This window comes from Xenopus tropicalis, chromosome 8 (genome assembly GCF_000004195.4).
Source record: "Xenopus tropicalis strain Nigerian chromosome 8, UCB_Xtro_10.0, whole genome shotgun sequence".
Lineage (NCBI taxonomy): Eukaryota > Metazoa > Chordata > Amphibia > Anura > Pipidae > Xenopus > Xenopus tropicalis.
Window position 1 is genome coordinate 124,405,746 of NC_030684.2, and position 13,138 is coordinate 124,418,883.

A 13,138-nucleotide genomic window follows, 5' to 3' on the forward strand; every position below is an offset into this window, starting at 1 on the left:
CAAGTATCCTTCAGCTTCCCCCAGGCCCCCCCAAGTATCCTTCAGCTTCCCCCAGGGCCCCCCCTGGTATCCTTCAGCTTCCCCCAGGCCCGCCCCAAGTATCCTTCAGCATCCCCCAAGGCCTCCAAGCATCCTCCAGCTCCCCCACAGCACCCCCAGCATTCTTCAGCTTCCCCCAGGGCCCCCAAGCACCTTCCATTTCCCCCCTAACCTACCCCCACCGGCCTCCGGCTCCCGTGATGTCTTCCTCTCTGTGCCGTGGCTCCCAGCAGCTTCTGTGCTTTTATAAGGTTTGTGCCCTGTGCGTGTGACGTCACAGGCGCAACCTTATAAAAGCGAGGATGCGGCAGAGAGCCGCGGCACAGAGAGGAAGACAGTTCGCCGTATAAGACGCACCAACTTTTCCCCCCCAGTTTTGAGGAAGAAAAAGTGCGTCTTATACGGCGAAAAATACGGTAATTAATCTTTTGTATGGCTTCTCTGGTTAGGTCAGCTGTTTTTCATTTACAAATTAATAAACATAAATCTGAATGTTGGGAAGTAAATACATATTCCCCCCTGGCATGAAAAAAAATACGCAAATGAAGCTTAATTGTGGGTAAAGGGCCACATCAGAATGTTCATCCAAGGTTCCTTGCCCAACCATAAACACATATTCATGTAAACAGAAACTATTTATTTCCAACCACTCAAAACAAACCAATGCTGCCCATTGCAACAGCTATGGACACTAGTGATGAGCGAATCTGTCCCGTTTTGCTTCGCCATAAAATTTGCGAAACGGCAAGAAAATTCGGGAAATGGCGAAAAATTTGTTGCACAATTTTTGTATCATGACCTGGATGAATATGAATCTTCATAGGGAATAAGGGCCGTGACACACAGGGAGATTAGCCACGCTGTGACAAATCTCCGTTGTTGTTGGCAACTAATCTCCCCGCAATGCCATCCCACTGGCTAGAATGTAGACCGCCGGTGGGATGGCAATCACAGTGCTGCGTATGCCATCTCACCGGCAATTTACATTCTAGCCAGTGGGATGGCATTGTGGGGAGATTAGTTGCGACGGGCGACTAATCAGATAAGGAAAATGGTCGAATTACTTACCCACAAGCCCGCCCTAAGCCATTTATCCTTGGGTAAAGAGGTCATGGAGAGCTGACTGAGGCAAGATACTGGTGTCATGGATACTTCAGAGAAAACCTCATTGCCCTCTTATAATCCACAGGTGGTAATCACACACCACCTGGAAATTGATAGAATGAGAGTGCTTCCTATTAGGGCAGTGGCAGACAGGGAGATTAGTCGCAACAAATCTTCATTACCGCAGGTGACTAATCTCCTCGCAATGCCATCCCAGCAGCAAGAATGTAAATCGCAGGTGGGATGGCATATGAGTTGCTACGATTTTCCAAAGTCGCCCAAAGTTTTCCTCTCAAGGCTGTAAATCGTAGCGACCAGTGATTTACATTCTTGCCGGTGGGATGGCATTGCGGGGAGATTAGTCACCCGCGTTAATGAAGATTTGTCGCAGGGTGACTAATCTCCTTATCTGCCACTGCCCTTACTGTAGTGCTCCTGATGATGTCTAGGTGGTTTGAGTGCAGTCAATGGCTCCCAGGTAAATTGGAAAACAACCAATAAGGTAAAAGTCCTCATTTTATGTACTCTGTTTCAGTTGAGGGGAAGGAAATGAGCCTTCATAAGAGTGGCAGAAGTTACTTCAGCATTTGTGTTAGTATCCTGCTGAAGGTGGGCTGGCTCATGCCAAGGAGGTCTAAGGAGACCTGTTGGTAACTGCCACTGCCCAGGAAATGCAAAACCACATAACAGTTTGCAGGTCCTGGCCAGAGCTTGAGATGGCACTGTCATTGGTTCCAGGTCCTGGCTAATGAGGCGAAAGAACTAAAGGATGGAGGCACGTCTCTGATGGTTTATCCTCAACACTTCATCATCAGATAGCTTGTTAAGAGGAGCTACAGCCCTCCAGAATTGACTAAGATCCTTTATCCTTATCAATGGAGCAGGCAGCTCATTCTGCCCTCTGTTGTTTGCCTTCTTATAAAGAATGAGGTCAACAACAAGCAGAGGATCAACATTTGTTGGTTAATTAGGCAGGAAAAGCCATCGTTTTGCTATTTCCTGAAGTCAGAAGCATAGGACGGGCTGGGAATATTCAAGGTATAAATGCCTTAAATGGCATAACTTTGAGCTGGTGGGGAAAATTAATTAAGGAAAATTTTGCTATATCACAAAAATCTGAGGGTTTATAAAAAAAAACCACATAATTATCTTAACAGGACGCCTGTTTCAATTTTATTACCTATCACCCTGGTTGCAAATATGGCAAGAATAATGTACTTTACAGTTTTCCTGTTCTTGGAATGATCAATTTGTAAACAGACTTGGCTAAATTTGACCCTCTTTCTATTTCAACAACTCATAGTTGCCCTTTGGGGGAAAAAATTCCCAGAAGGATGCTAAAGCTCAGTCATTTGTAATCAAAGTATTCTTAAGCTTTGTAATAATGTGATCTTTGTGAAATCATTTTGCTAATTAATTGCTCTTTTGTCATTGTGGGACGCCAAGGAATTCCTAAAAGGTCTCTGAGCCCCGACCATAAGATTTTTTTTTAACCCTTACCATTACCCAATAGACCTTGGTGTTCATTTTCTCTTGATTTCACAGGTAATATCTCAGATTCTTTGGAGCCTGTTAACAATGTCCATACTGATCTGCTGGTTTCTAAATGTCATCAGCAACATCCTCACAGACTGGCCCCTGGGCACCCAAATGGGGGTTATGTCAGGAAATTCATTTTAGAAAAGATTTTAGATGCCAAAGTTTTTATTTGAGCTTTTTAAAAAATGTTTTAGCTTAGTAAATGCTTGATTTGATGATACAATTCAAGTTTGGGAGTTTTAGCACAAAAACCTAAAATACAGTCAACCATAAAACTACTGTGAGCCACAACTTAAAACAACTCTTCCTCAATATAAATCATTTCTTATTATTACTTATTCATTATTTTTGGATTTATTTTAAAGGTAAGATTTGCTTTAACATTCAGCTCTGGTTTTAGCAAAATAATGTAGCATTTTGGAGTAAATATACACATTAACAGTCCTGCTGCAGAGGCCTGGATGGCAAATATCTCCACTGCAACCATGTGTTTGCCTTTGGTGCTCAGGTATGTTGGGATGAAGGAGGCCCAGACACTGCAGAACACCAGCATGCTGAAGGTGATGTGCTGCGCCTCATTGAAACGGTCTGGTAACTTGCGAGCAATGAAAGCGACAGCAAAGCTAATAAGGGATAATACACCAATGTATGAAACTGCCAGATAGAAACTTATGGTTGAACCTTCGTTACATTGTAGAATAATTTTTCCTGGTGTAGTTTTGATATCTGACTCTACATATGGTGGAGACATCGTTAACCAAATTACACATATTACAAGTTCAACAAAAGAGCAAACAAAGACAATAACCACGGAAATATTAATTTTTCCCCATTTCCTGAATCTGTTGGCCATTTTTGCGGATTTAAAGGCAACCAGAACTGTCATAGTTTTTCCTAAAATTGAAGAAATAGCAACAGAGAAGACACACACAAACAAGGCTTGCCGTAAGAGGCAGGTAACCCCAGTAGGTTGTCCAATGAACATGAAAGTACAAAGGAAGGACATCAGAAGAGCCATAAGTAGGATGTAGCTGATGTTCTGATTATTGGCACGAACTATAGGAGTCCTTCTGTGTTTTATAAAGACCAAAAGCACCGTAGCAGTATTAACAATAAATAATGAAGCACATCCAGACAGTATGTATCCTAAAAGATCTTCATAGGAGAGAAAGTCTGTTATCCTTTTAATGCACCGATTCCTAGTGGGATTAGACCAGTGATCATCAGGACATTTCACACAGATTTCCAGTTCTATGAAATGAAATTAAAAATTATTTTTTTTTTTAACTTAAACCCCAGGGAACATTAGTCATTTACTGATGGCCTGGATGCAAGTGCAAGAGCATAAAGTGGTCATTTGCTAAGGTCTGCACCGTGCTCCCCTTGAGCTCCCTAGTCTGAATGATGCCTAAACTAGGTGATGTCCTGGGAATATCCCTATGCCACAACCCATATGTCCCTTATGAATAAAGCACTACTTAATATAGGCAGTGTTGTGTCCTCAATTCTTCATGCAGGATATTTTTTGTTTTCTTTTTTTGCACCCTGTTAGGTTAGTAGTGAACTGATTGTGTTTACATACGCTTGCTCTAAATCAGTGTCGGACTGGCCCACCAGGGTACCAGGCAAACTCCCGGTGGGCCCAGGTGTCAGTGGGCCCTCCTGCATACCCAACCATTTGCCTTGTATGCCTATACAATGGCCATTACTCAATTCTATTTGAGAAGAAACAGAAGAAATGGAGGAAAGGATAGATAATAGTATGTAAAAAGAAGTAATTAAGAGACTTAAGGAAGAGAGTGACCAGAGAAGGGGAGAGTGGGCCTAAGGTCTAAGGTTTTCTGGTGGGCCCTTGGCACCCCAGTCCGACACTGCTCTGAATAAGCTCCAACTTTAATATGGAACAGCTAAAAATTAAATAAAGAATAGGGGGTCCATCCAGTCAACCAATCCAAAGCTATTTTATGAAAGCAATGTATAGTTTTTGTTTACATCATGCTTATGTTTATGCCATGCATGTTTATACTTTTATTGTTAACAGTTGCCACCAGTTATAATGGTTCATTGTATGTATATATGTCACATTGTCTACCAACCTGAACTTTCTGAAGAGTATTAATATATTTAAAACAATTCATGAGCCCATAATCTTTCTTCTCTGCTTTTAAAATAAATGAGAGAAATGGAATCTCTTCTTATACCAGTGGTTCCCAAACTGTGCGGTTAGCCCCAGGGCTGGGGGTTCCAATCTGAAGTACAGTTAGGGGGTAATTTAGAAATAATGTCTGTTTACCATTATAAGTAGTGCTGCAAGCTTATATTGATTTTAGTCTTTTTTCAACCCAGCTTAACTATATTGCCGGCCAGTTACAGTAAGATTTTCAGAGACTATTTATTGGTCACCCTGCATTTTCTCAGAAGTATGGCTGAAGGATTGATACAGCAAGGGTTTCATAATTGTAAGGGGGGATGTGAGCAAATATTAGACATCACAAAAGGGAAAATTTAGAAAACCTCTGCCTTATGTATTTCAGGGGTCATTTACATAGTAAAAAGGATGCAAATTTCAAAAATAGGCACAATCCGCCATGCTTTTCAGATTTATTGTCCTGCCCTTCTCATATCTGATGTCTCTACACTACAGAATCAAGTGTGGAGACCTCTGTTCCCCCATAAATACAGGCTTGGCTGCATTCGGCAGCGCAGTATTCACATGGGGTGGCTGAGGGGAAGCAGGCAGGAGTCCCTTCTTCTCCCTCTTACCTGTCATTTTGAAACAGTTAGGGAGCTAGGTGCCAAACCAGCTAAACCCTGAATACAGGGTACACATTTTTCCATAAGCATAGTAATTTAATAGTCCTATGGTGTCCCTGTTGAATATTTTTTAATTGTGTCTAATTTGTCCATGAACAGACTGCTACGGCAGGTTGGCATGTTCCTCTTGGAACCTTAAATAGGTTTCTCAGTTTTGCCACCATTCTTCATAGAAATTAAGAACCATCAAGAGGCAGCACAGTCATCTTCTAAATGAATACCTGGAGCATCTACCCAAAAATGAGATAAATAAATCATCTTCTTCTAGGGGAGGTGGGTGGGAGAGACCTTTCCGGTCTGATAGAAGGGAGCAGGAAACGCTAACCCCCCCCCCCCGGGCAAAAACAAAAATCCTGAAAAAAATCCAAATAGAGCTAGCATAGAGAACAAAACATCAACTGAACCTGATATTATGTGCTCCTTAACTAATGTGATTCTTAAACACCTGAAGAATTTGAAATTTCCCCTTCAGAACAAGGAACACAGTCAAAGCAGCATGGTGGCCTCCCATTCTGATGAGCTCTTCGTTGGCCAGAAGAACACTTTTGTGTGCAGAATGATGTTGGAATCTTAAAAAAAATGTACATAGTCACTTTAATGCCATGACAAATATGATATCACATGTATTTATAAAGCTGTTTTATTACTGTAAGGGGCTGATTTACTAAGACACGAATTCGAATCCGAATTGGAAAAATTCCGATTGGAAAACAACATTTTGCGACTTTTTCGTATGTTTTGCGATTTTTTCGGCGCCTTTACGACTTTTCGGAAATTGTCGCGACTTTTTCGTTACCAATACGATTTGCGCAAAGAAACTCGAGTTTTTCATAGCCATTACGACTTGCGCGAAAAAACACGCGTTTTCCGTAGCCATTACGATTCGCTCGTATCTTGTCGCGACTTTTTCATATTGCGCGCTCGTAAGCGGCGGGCGAAACTTTCAGACTTAGCATGATTTTGGAAGCCTCCCATAGGACTTAATGGCAGCCTGCAGCTCCAACCTGGCCCAAGAAAAGTCACCATACTGAAGCTTGAATGAATCCAAACGCTACGAAAATATCGCCAGATTTTGCGCAACTTTCGGAATGACTACGAAAAAGTCGTCACAATTTTCCGAAAAATCGCAAAATACCGATCATTACGGAAAAAACGCAATCGGATGCATTCAGCCCGTTCGTGGGTTAGTAAATGTGCCCCTATGTGTATGTGTAGCAAAACTTAGAAATGTAGTGTAAAAAGAGTTGTGGACTCTAGGGATAATGTAAGTAAAACCTTAGCAAAAGTGCAAATGCACTATGGTAGTCAATATTGTGCTTGGGGCGATGCCTACATGTCTTCTGCTCCTCTTGAAGGCAAAATTGTCTTAACGCACCATGATTTAAATGCCTTATAATATGATTCTGAGCTGTACAGATCTTTCAAATCCACACTTAAACTCAAACCTTTAACATCTTTTGAAAATAATGGCCCCAGGTAATTGCCTTCTCGTGGATAACTAGGTAATCTGTAGTTGGAAAGAATTTCCCCACATGGATCTTCTTGATCGTTCCATTTCCATAAATAACCCAGTTCAGAATATCAAACTTCCCTGGAATATTTCCATCCTTGGTGAAAAATATTTCCTCTCCAGATGCCATTTTCATATGAATGTTTTTCAGGTAATAGTTTAGCTACAATTAAAAAAGACTTAAATGTGATTTACTTGACATTCCTTTTTTAAAGTTTGTCTATATGGCCACTAATAAAATTGCCAAATGTGGAAGGGGGTGACATTGGAAACACAACTGATAAGGCCTAAGCATAGCATTATTCATATTGGCTGGCGGTACATTTACTGGAATTCAAAAAAGTGATCAATAGACAGGGCATGATGAGTAGTAATGTTTTTTCAACAATTACCCTTTCACAAAAAAAAATATTTGGGGATACATATTACCAAGAGGAGAACTACACCTTGTATCTTTGTCTATTATTTTTCATTTGAAAATCTGCTAAATAAACTGATAAACATAGTACATTTATGGATGAAGATACATTAAATCTTGGGGTCAATCCACATTTTTAAGTAATACCATGATATTCTTAGCAGTAAATAACAAATTTGTTGTTTGTCATATGATTGTGTACATTACAAAACATGCTTTACGGCACCCGTAATCAAAACCTTAACATCAGACAATGGAATGGGCATTGAGTATCATCTTAGTAATATTAATGGCTGCACAAATCAACTTGTGGCAGTGGTTCAGTGATTGCATGGCCAACATCACATAGATGCTTTTCAAGACTTTGTTGCCCTCAGTGATCTAATCTTTAAAATGTTAATTAATTCTAATAAGTGTGTTCCTGGAGTTTTTTCTGCAGTGCACTGAAACACTGTCACTATGAACATGAATGAGGGTTTCTGGGGTGTCCTGTGGTTGTCCCTTTCTTACAATCTCATCTCAAACATACTTTTCTTAGGGTTGAAGAAGGAGACCATGTGTCAATAATGCTATGAAAATTCCCTTAAGTTGTCTGTTTGAGATCTCTTGTCTTCTAATACCTTACACTAATATATTTGCCAAATTTAATAAAAGGTCTAAATTTGCTACTTGTCTAGTAAGCAATAGAAACCAATAATCAGGTAGCATTTACTGATTAGCTGTTGGAAAACAAACATCTGATTGTTTGCAATGAGATACTAGTTAACTAGCAAACTTTTATTACATTTCCCTGTTTGAGTTTTAGCATGGAGCACAAGTTGTCGCCAAGCGAGTGGATCTTCTCCCGATATCCCCCACCTATGGGTGGGCGATATCGGGAGAATCCGGGCTAATTCGGCGTGTATAGGCAAAGTCGGTCCGGGGACTGCATCAACGAGCCGATGCAGTCCCCGATCCGACTAGATTTTTTAACCTGCCCGATCGAGATCTGGATGATTTCAGGCCAGATATCGGTCGGGCAGGCCCGTCGGTACTGCCCATACACAGGCCGATTAACTGCTGAATCGGTCTAAGGGACCCATATCGGCAGCTAGAATCGGCCCGTGTATGGGGACCTTTACTCTGAACACCTACAGCAACTTTAGCACTGCTTTTTCAGAGCGGGCACCATGGCATCCCCTAGTATTCTTTTCCTAACTTGCCCAATATTTGCAGTATAAAATTAAGCAATAAAATCATGTTTTCAATAAAGCTATTTATGTCATATCTGTTATTTGTGTCAAATCTGTAAGGTACAGGTATAGGACCTGTTATCCAGAATGCTCGGGACCAAGGGTATTCCAGATAAGGGGTCTTTCCGTAATTTGGATCTTCATACCTTAAGTCTACTAAAAAATCAATAAAACATTAATTAAATCCAATAGGATTGTTTTGCATCCAATAAGGATTAATTATATCTTAGTTGGGATCAATTACAAGGTTATGTTTTATTATTACAGAGAAAAAGGAAATCAATTTTAAAAATCCTAATTATTTGATTATAATGGAGTCTATGGGAGACAGGCTTTCCGTAATTCGGAGCTTTCTGGATAATGGGTTTCCGGATAAGGGGTCCGATACCTGTACAGTATTCACTCATTGTATAAATGTTTATAGCTGCATGCTAATGATTGTTGGCAGGTACAACTGTTTCTTCTGTCAAGAATAAATGGTGGTAAATAATTCACCTTTTTATTAATTTTATAATTTCAGAAAATAAGTAAAAAATTTATTTTAGGGAAAAAACTCCTGTCGAGAAAGAACAAGAAAAAAAGTTGGTATAAACAGGAAAACTTCAGATAAATAAGTATTTGTGGGATTCAGATACTGAATGACTTTCTTATTTGTTTCTTTGCAACAGGGGCAGATATATACACCAACCTTAATTCTCATTTGGCCAATGTTCCTTTTAGGAGACTGCTTCAAAAAATCTGTAGGTAATTGCATCATGTCTAAGGCATGGGCTAGAGCATACACTGCCATGTATATTGTGTATTTAATACGGTGGGTAATGGTCTCATCTTGCAACAAATATTCTTTTATCCTGTATGTATTTGGACATGTAAAATTCTTAACACTGTAAAGGAAAACATCAGCACAGCCTACATTTATGCCCCATACATAATTTACAAATGTATTCTTTAGCATATCAGTCCAAATGACTTGAGAAAGAAAGCTACTGAATCCTGGGATGTCTCCCTTTGGAAGGGAAATTAATAATGAGCCATTGAAAGCATGCAGAAAGTCTTTAAATTTATACTCTGCAACAATATCTGGAGCTACGGAGTTTATCCAAACCCTTTCCGACATCAGTTTAACAGGACTGAGTCTTAGCAAAACTATCAGTGAACTTGTTCTGAGGTATAAAATAATGACTCTGACGGAAGAACGTTTTATGACTTCAGTAACTTCCTCCAGACTGTTTTCCATTTCAGAATTTAAGATAACCTTTAGAAAATCCACACAGATTCCATTTCTCCCCATTTCCTTTCTCAGCTCCTCACTGGCTTGGCGATTGCTGTCATCATCTGATGCAATGATTCCCACCCAAGTCCAGCCAAAGTGCTTCAGTAATTTGATGATAACTCTAAACTGGGAATACTCATTGGGAACTGTACGATAAATGGATGGAAAACGGACACGGTCATTAAACACGGGATCCAGAGCTCCGTAACTTATCTGAAACAAATTTTGTAAATTTGTAAAATAGTGAATTTTAGAAATCTAAAAGCATAACTAGGGGCTGATTTACTAATCCACGAATCCGAATCCAAATGAGAAAAATTCAGATTGGAAAACGAACATTTTGCGACTTTTTCGTATTTTTTGCGATTTTTTCGTCGCCGTTACGACTTTCCCGTAAATTGTCGCAACTTTTTCGTAACCGGTACGACTTTCGCGAATTGTCGCGACTTTTTCATAGCTATAACAAATTTTGTGAATTGCCGCAACTTTTTCATTGCCATTATGCCTTTGGAGAATTGTCGCGACTTTTTCATTGCCATTATGCCTTTGGAGAATTGTCGCGACTTTTTCATTGCTATTGTAACTTTCGCGAATTATCGCAACTTTCGTATTGAGAGCTCGAAAAAGTCGCGACAATTAGCGAAAAAGTCGCAAAGTACCGATCATTACGAAAAAAAACGCATTCGGACGCTTTTCGGACGTTCGTGGATTAGTAAATGTGCCCCCTAGTGTTAAGCAATTTTTTTGCCAGGTGTGGATTTGTGGGAAATTCTGCATTTCATCATCTGCAAATAATTTAGCGAAATTGCAGCAAAAATTTCACCGTGAACACCCCACTAAAAAATGGTAGTGAAAAAATAGCTGCCACAAAAAAAGTCGCCATGAAAAAATGCCCATCGACTGAAATTTTTGCACATTTGCTCATCACTAAGCATAATTATTTATTCTATGATTAACTGGAGCAATTTAAGATAAGGTCCAAATTGCATTTACCAATAGAAGACGTAGAAATGTTATACAATATGCATGGAGCAATATGTAGCAATAAATTGGCCACAGAATAGTCTCAAAAATATCCTAATATTTAGCCATAATACAATTTTAGGTGCACATAAACCCTACACATGTAAATGAAGAAAATTATTTCTTAAAAAATATTTTTTAAACCCACCCCCTTTCGATTCCATATGAATAAGCTGTAAACTTAATTCTCTAAGTTATAACAATATAGTATTGTACTATGTAGTTGCTATTAAATGTACCATAAACTGACAGACATAATATAATTATGTATTAAATGTTTGCTGGTGTAATTAATCTACTGTATGGTGGAAGGGAGAAATATTACCAGTATGTAATACAAATCCTACAGTGCTCTATACAAGGGGAATGAAGTTGTCTCAACGGTTTACATAGTTACATAGTTACATAGGGTTAAAAAAAGACCAGAGTCCATCAAGTTCAACCCTTCCAAGTAAACCCAGCACATACACCCTATACTTACCAATCTATACACTCACATACATAAACCATATATACAACCACTAATACTAACTGTAGATATTAGTATCACAATAGCCTTGGATATTCTGCTTCTTCAAGAACTCATCCAGGCCCCTCTTATAGGCATTAACAGAATCTGCCATTACCACATCACTAGGAAGGGCATTCCCCAACCTCACTGCCCTCACCGTGAGGAACCCCCTACGCTGCTTCAAATGGAAGCTCCATTCCTCTAATCTAAAGGGGGGGCCTTTTTATGGGAAAAAAGAACATCCCCCCATCTGCCTATAATCCCCTCTAATGTACTTGTACAGAGTAATCATGTCCCCTCGCAAGCGCCTCTTTTCCAGAGAAAACAACCCCAACCCTAACAGTCTAACCTCATAGTTTAAATCTTCCATCCCCTTAACCAGTTTAGTTTAATTTGTTTGTGGTCTATATTTCTGTTTGCAGTGCATTAATATTCTTTATTTAGTTATTAATGAGCAACATTTTTCTCAGGCATGGATTCAAGGTGACTTTTTGAGCCACAATTTGGATATTGGGAGTTTTAGTGCAAAAAGCCCCCACAAATTGTAGAAAGAATTTAAATACAGGTTTTGATAAATGTATTGTCATTTCATTAGACAACTGCCAATTTATTGAAAGAATCATTTTTACATGTCTGTACCTGAGGGTATCCATACAGCTGAGTGATTTCTGCAGTGATGTAAGTTATAGACGATAACAAGTGGCCAACAAATGCCACCAACTTCTGATCAAGTTGACAGATATAGTTGAGAGCTGGAGTTTCTTCCTCAGATAATAAGCTGAAAGTGCTCGTTAATGCTATTGCTTCACTGGTACATGCATCATAGATACGGTATCCTACAGTAATGTTGGGTAAAAGCTCTGTGCTGTTGTTGATCTCCTCTATAGCATACATAAAGGCCAGGAGGTGGGTGACATACCGAAATAAAGGTCTGTTAGAAATATACAATAATTCCCAATTATAACAAAAATCTAGAAATACTTCTACATTATACTACTAAAATGTTTTTTTTGTTCTCCTTTTTGTTTCTTCTATTTTTACCATTTTTTATTAGAGCTACATTTTAAGTTACAAAATGATTAAGCTTGTAAAATGGCAGTAGTCCTTATGTATGGAGGAAAGGAGGAAGATATATGAGAGCATACCAATCAAATTTTCACAAAGAGTGATCACTAATAATGAACTGAGTATATAAAGAGTAAATCTTCTGTAACAAACCTTGAGATAAGGGGGGCGATTTACTAATCCACGAACGGATCGAAAGCGTCCAAATGCGTTTTTTTTCGTAATGATCGGTATTTTGCGATTTTTTTCGTCGCCGTCGCAACTTTTTTGAAAATTGTCGCACCTTTTTCATAGCCGGTACGACTTGTGCGAATTGTTGCGACTTTTTCGTAGCCATTGCAAAAAATCGGAAAGGTTTGGCCGTCGTTTACTAGCACTCAATACGAACAAGTCGCAACAATTCGCGCAAGTCGTAACGGCTACGAAAAAGTTGCGACAATTCACGAAAAAGTCGCGACGGCAACGAAAAAATCGCAAAAAATACGAAAAAGTCACAAAATTTTCGTTTTAAATCCGATTTTTTTCCCATTAGGGATTCGGATTCGTGGATTAGTAAATCTGCCCCAAGGAGTATGTGTTTTTGTTTTGTTGGTAAATGTATGTTAATGTT

At 39.3% G+C, this 13,138-nt stretch overlaps 1 protein-coding gene across 1 annotated transcript; it reads right to left on the bottom strand.

Annotated features, from left to right (window-relative positions):
* Positions 1 to 1,674: 1,674 nt before the first annotated feature.
* On the bottom strand, positions 1,675 to 12,357 carry LOC105948123 (extracellular calcium-sensing receptor). The gene is made up of 6 exons (XM_031891777.1): positions 12,103 to 12,357; positions 9,846 to 10,142; positions 6,942 to 7,169; positions 5,942 to 6,065; positions 3,065 to 3,933; positions 1,675 to 1,803 (listed from the first exon to the last, which is right to left on the bottom strand). The coding sequence occupies exons 1-6, from the start codon at positions 12,355 to 12,357 to the stop codon at positions 1,675 to 1,677; spliced, it is 1,902 nt and encodes a 633-aa protein (XP_031747637.1).
* Between the last annotated feature and the right edge of the window lie 781 nt (positions 12,358 to 13,138).